The 6,347-nt window shown below is 35.9% G+C and overlaps 1 protein-coding gene across 1 annotated transcript; it reads right to left on the bottom strand.

The window, feature by feature from the left end:
- Nucleotides 1–824: 824 nt before the first annotated feature.
- ZNF706 (zinc finger protein 706) lies at nucleotides 825–5,422 on the bottom strand. The gene is given in 4 exon segments (XM_017859469.1): nucleotides 825–2,905; nucleotides 3,651–3,758; nucleotides 5,290–5,383; nucleotides 5,385–5,422. Coding segments are annotated over 3 exon segments (228 nt in total). The 3' UTR covers nucleotides 825–2,905; nucleotides 3,651–3,662.
- Nucleotides 5,423–6,347: the final 925 nt, after the last annotated feature.

Below are 6,347 nucleotides of genomic sequence, written 5' to 3'. Positions count from 1 at the left end.
TACAGTATATTACATATATACTATATATATATATAGAAAGAGAGAGAGAGAGAGACAGAGTCTTGCCCAGGCTGAAGTGCAGTGGTAAGATCTCAGCTCACTGTAACCTCCGCCTCCCAGGTTCAAGCCATTTTCCTGCCTGAGCTTCCTGAGTAGCTGGGATTATAAGCATGTGCTACTAGGCCCTGCTACTTTTTGTATTTTTAGTAGAGATGGGGACTTGCCATATTGGCCAGGCTGGTCTCGAACTCCTGACCTCAAGTGATCCCTCCACCTCAGACTCCCAAAGTGCTGCGATTACAGGCATGAGCCACTGCACCTGGCCACATTACATATATTAATGAAAATTAAAAACATGGGTTTTCTTAGGTAAAATAGTAATGTTGATAAATTCTACCTTATGCTACATCTCAGGTTTGAATTATGATGTCATTAATTACCTATACAGTATCTTTAATATTAAACTAAAAGTATAACTTCAAATCTTACAATATCATCAAGGACTTATCCATCCAATTCAATTAACTGACCTAAGTATTTTTCATAATTGTATTTTATGTTAATAGCCAATCACTTCCCCTTTCCAACAATTCGCACTTATTCTACATAGTAAGCTTTCAAAATGACAAATTTTTTTCCACCCAAGTATTCTACAGACCTCAAAAAGGCAGACTACAGGGAAAACAACGAGAAATGAAAGAAATCTCTTGCTACCCTCAGATCTATCAAGCTATACTTAAGAGCCAATTCTAAGTTCAGAAAAAAAAAAAGAAAAGTGGGAATATAAAACCTCTTAAAATGTAGAAGAAATTAGACTAGTTTAGTTTTCTTTAATATCTTCTTTAATAAGACATTACAGCACACAACTGAGCCCCCAGTGTGTCAGTTAAACATGGGGATGTATATCCACATGAAGAGAATGGAAACAAGTTTAATCTTAACCCCATTCCTTTTGGCAAGTAATAGAAATACAGCATACAAATGGACCAATTCTCTCTCAGTGTATTTTATCAAGTCTTTGAAGACACCATAACAGTTTTATAATGAACTCTGCTGCAATCTGTTAAAGAATCTTCAAATTAAATTACAGGGATGTTTGGTTTTTAACTCAAACACAGTAAAATGGGGATTGTACTAACAATCCCCTCATGAACTATAAGGATGAATATGCTCATGTAAGATCAATGCAGCTATTTCCCTGTCACTGAGATAATAGTGTTAAATAAAAATTAAACCAAAACTTGTGAATGGTTTTCTATGATTTGTCACTAAACATAAACATACATATGCTCAAAGCACTTTTTAAAAACTTTTAAGTTGTGATTTAACCAGAACTTCTGCAATATCCACAAGAAATTAGGTAAAATTCTAACTTTCTGGTAATCAACATATTAGGAAACAACAGATATTAAATCTGAAACTTAGGAAATTAAATACACAAAATAAAAGGACTATTTTAAAGTAAGGGCATAAGAATAGGAGTTGCTAAGAAACTATCAGCACTGAAGCTTTTCCTTGGAAACATCTTAAACTTACAGGGAAGACAAGGTGGGCAAAATATGCAGAGCTACAAAACAAAGCAATGAAAAGTTACAGCAGAAGAGGGAATGCATTCTGTAATCCACAGGATCAGATAAGTGGCTCTAAGCAGTTACCAGTAAGTATTTTAGTGTTCTTCCTATTATATATTGAGTTAACAGCAGTTTTACAAGTTAAGAGTTGACACAAGCAAATTAGAAGAACTCTAAAATTAGCCTTCCGTAATTGGGTAAGATTTACCATATCCATCTGAACAAACCCATTTCCCCATCCTGAGATCTAAAAGAATGTGAATATTGACCCATTTTAATACTTTTCAAGTTCAGATGGAAGTCATACTGTATACCAGTCTTTGATTTTAGGAAACAGCACAAAGCAAACTCCTAAAATCAACAACTCACTTAGAAAAGAAAGGAGGGAGAGGGTTCTGGGAATTAATCCAGCCACAAGTCATTCCAATCTTCCTGTTAATGTAAAATCCATTTGTAAAATGGCCAAATAGTAACTACCAAAACCTCAAAATTAATGTTTCAATTTCAAATTAAGGAACTTCAAGAGTTTTCAAAGAATCTAGTATCAAGATTGACCTTTACCAGTTCACATTTGTTCCATATTTTGCAGTAAACAATAGGTTTAATGATTATTTCATTATGGCATACACATCAGAACCTAATCTTTCAGAAGGGCTGACAATCCAACTGCTTCTAGAAATTTATCAGTTATCTATAGGGTACACCTGACTGGCAGTTAGAGCCAGGTCTTACTGCAATTTTAAATATTCCAACTCAAACACAGGAAATCATCAGAGGGGTACAATGACACATAACTGCAATATACTAAGGCAGCAGATAAGTCATTTTTCACCTAGAGAATCAGCTGCCCATAAAATCATATGCACAATTTTAATGAATGAGTCTGCTCTAGTTTAAGGAACCTGCCACTGAGCTGAGAAAGGGATATAAGAATTGCACTTGCAATTCTAGCTGATGAATTCATTAGATTTTTATAAGGCAAATAATGTGGAAAGTTAGAACAGAATTTCTAAAACCATTTATCCTGTGATGTCGTAAATCAAAGTACTATTTTATTAAATGAGTTATTTTACACAATATGAACATCAATATAATTACAGTTGTAAAAAAATTTTTTATAACAAGAATGGACTGATTTTCAGATTTCCAAATCAGAGTCAACTGTACATTTACACAGAATTGTCTTTGCATGAAGCCCAAAAGGGAACAGCATAAAAATGAGTGTTTCTGTAGCCCCTTTATTTTTGCTGATCAACAGTTTGTTAGAAAAGCAGCTGCAGGTATGTTACCTAAGGTCTGAGACAGCAGAAGAGTCAAAGGTGTCGTGAATCCACCTATAAAACATAAGCAAAATTTTCAATGAATGTTACCATTGCACAAATGCAACTTACCTGCATTTCAAATAACTAAGAAGAAGTACTATGAAGATAGTATCTGGTAAAATTGTCGACCAGACTTTATATTTTGAACTTTGATGAATTTATTTTAAAAAGAAATAATTCTCAAACACACAACACATCCACCACCAACTCCACTGTTTAGGGGGAAAAAATCCAACCAAATGTAATGTGTAAAGTGGTAATTTTCAACCAACAAATTTATAAACAAATTTATATAGCACATAGCTACATTTTGCCCTATATTTTAATACTCAGAAGCTCTGCTAAGGGGATAGGTTGATGAGGGGGAAAAGAAGAACCTCTGCTAAGTACTATAAGTAAACTAATTGTAAAAAGGTGCTCACGAACATTGGTGTACGTTGTTTTTGAGAGGGAAACTCTCAAATATCTTTGTAATCACTATTTTCCTTAAACTGATACGTTTCTTCCATTCTTGGATCAGAGATGGCTAGCATGTACTCATCTCCCCATTTTTGGCTACAGTAGTAAAAATTTGGATGTTTCAAAGGCAGTGAAAGGAAACAGTCTGAGAAAAAAGGGACTAAGTTACACATTAACTTAAATAGGGGAAGCAATAAAATCTCAGAAGGCAGAAATTAATTTCACAATAAGAGAAGACAGTTTTGGTCTTGCATACAACCCTGATATTAACAAATCAATAGAAAAAGAGGTGAGTTACCTGTAAACAACCTTATGCCTGAACATCAGCTAATTCTGGAGGAAGTGGAGTCTTAGGATGCTTGCTCTCAAAGTGCTGCTTGAAGGTCTTAGGGTCTGGCATTTGTGTCTAACAAAAAAATCGCGCAAAAGAAAGCTAGACTTTATTTATGAAATAAAATGTGTTACTTTTAGAATCCTGAATCTTCTCAGGATAGACAATTATCACAAAAATACCTTTAAATTCCTACAACTTAGTGGCTGGCATATGAAGAGGGACTTTGTGGTAAAGAAATTCCTAACATTCCCACATTTCACATATACAGAAAGGTAAGTCACATAGAATGTATTCTGCTTATCTGATTAACAGCAAACAATAGGTAACATTTACTGAACCCTTATTATGTTAAGCATGTTACCTTAATTACCACAGAACCTTCAAAGTAATCTTTAGCGCCTACTAGCATCCTCATTTTACCTCATAAGGAAACTAAAACCCAGTTTAATTTGCCCAAGACCTTATTTTAACTTAGTACTAGGTATGTGACCTCTCAGATACTATACTATACTGACTTCCCTTGGCAAGAACCTTCAATTATTTATTCTTAACCCATTCAATTACACAAAATATGAAATAGAAGTCTGTGGTTTTAAGTTTTTAAGTGTGTGAACTACTCTAGCACATTTAGATTAAGGTATTTCTTTATCATTAATTGATTAAAATTTGCACCCTGCCTGTTTCCAAACTCTCAGAAGTTGCTCAATTTCATTATTTTGAGTGTACATGTAGTGGACTAACCCCACTGTGGTTTCCTTTGGTACTGCCATTCACTAACTTCAAGAGTAATGAGCTTAAACAAACAGGCAAGAGGTTCTGATTTGGAGCTTCAGAAGTACTTCTTTGAGAAGCAGTACAGTAGTGGTCCAGAGGGTGGACTCTGGAGCTGAACTGCCTGAGTTCAGATTCCAGTTCTTCTACTAACCAGCTGGGAGACCCCACACAAATTGTTTAATTTCCACGAGTCAGTTTACTCTTCTGTAAAATGAGAACAATAAAAGTACTTTATCTTACAGGGTTATGTGGATTAAATAGGTGAATACATGTAAAACACCTGGCTCTATGTCTGGCATATGGTAAGCACTCAAAAGTAGCTGTTATTATTACTGTCCTTCAAATCTAATAAAACACATTCATTCTAGGAAAAGCTCTCAACATGAATATACTCTATATGGTTTTACAGACATGCTAATTATAAAATGTAGTGAAGAAAAAGAAAAAAGCCAATTATATAGCCACAGGTATATTTACTAGCATATTACATAGCTCTAAAAGCATAGTTTAGAGTTATATGATATGCTAGTGAAGTGTTTTATATGCCCTTATGAAGACATCTTTATTTTATATGAGGAAAGGGATATTGTTTTGTTCACTCCTTTTTCCCAGGACCTAGAGATTTTTGCCTCGCCATAGGAGCCATTCAAAAAATGTCTGTTGGAAGGGTGAATGAAGATAGATACCTAAAATAATCAGCTCTCAAACCTACTATTTCAAGAAAAGCATCTATTTTGCTATGGTTTCAAAATTTTAATCTATACAAACCAATTTATAATGAAAGAACTGCTCACGGGAGAGCTGTATCTTTCAATTCAATTCCCCTTACCCTACAGACAGTGCAGGTATATATTAAGGCAGCTTTGGCAGCAGCCTTTTGGTCATGTCCTTGTTTCTTCTTTTGTCCAGCTTGCTTTTGGCATTTTCTGCTGAGACTGAATTTTCTGCTGTCCACGAGCCATATCTAAAAACAGAAGGTGAAGCATTAGAGTGGCTTATTTACTCTAATACAGAGTAATCTAAGCATAAGAACGTCTTAGAACTGAAGCCTTAAGTTTTATAGAAACACCTGGCAAATAAAAATGTATAGGTATTAAAATTCCCACACACAAATGCTACAAAAGTATCAACTGGCAGAACCCTGTGGAAAACTAGTTGGTAGTTGTTTATTCTATGAGCCAGCAATTCCACTCTCGGTATGTACTCAACAGAAATGCAAATGTTATGTACACCAAGACATGTACAAAACGTTCTGAGTGCCCATTCCAAAACTGGAAAAAATCCGAATGCCCATCAATAGTAATATGGATGCACAACTTGTATACATATTTTTATAGTATTTATACAACGGAATACTACCCAGCATTTAAAAAATTGTGGCCAGCTGGGCGCGGTGGCGCATGCCTGTAATCCCAGCACTTTGGGAAGTTGAGGCGGGCGAATCACGAGGTTAGGAGATCGAGACCATTTTGGCTAACACGGTGAAACCCTGTCTCTACGAAAACTTCAAAAAAAAAATTAGCCGGCCGCGGTAGTGGGCGCCTGTAGTCCCAGCTACTCGGGAGGCTGAGGCAGGAGAATGGCGTGAACCCAGGAAGTGGAGCTTGCAGTGAGCCGAGATCCTGCCACTGCACTCCAGCCTGGGCTACAGAGCGAGACTCTGTCTCAAAAAGGAAAAAAAAAAAAATTGTGGCCAGGTGCAGTGGCTCACACCTGTAATCCTAGCACTTTGGAAGGCCAAGGTGGGTAGATCGTGCGGTCAAGAGTTCAAGATCAGCCTGGCCAAGATGGTAAAACCCCATCTCTACTAAAAATACAAAAAATAAAATAAATAAATAAATAAATAAATTAGCCAGGTATGGTGGCGAGCGCCTGTAATTCCAGCTA

The sequence above is a fragment of the Rhinopithecus bieti genome, unplaced genomic scaffold, assembly GCF_001698545.2.
Source record: "Rhinopithecus bieti isolate Rb0 unplaced genomic scaffold, ASM169854v2 scaffold_47952, whole genome shotgun sequence".
NCBI classification, from domain to species: domain Eukaryota; kingdom Metazoa; phylum Chordata; class Mammalia; order Primates; family Cercopithecidae; genus Rhinopithecus; species Rhinopithecus bieti.
This window is presented reverse-complemented; position numbering and strand designations above follow the sequence as displayed.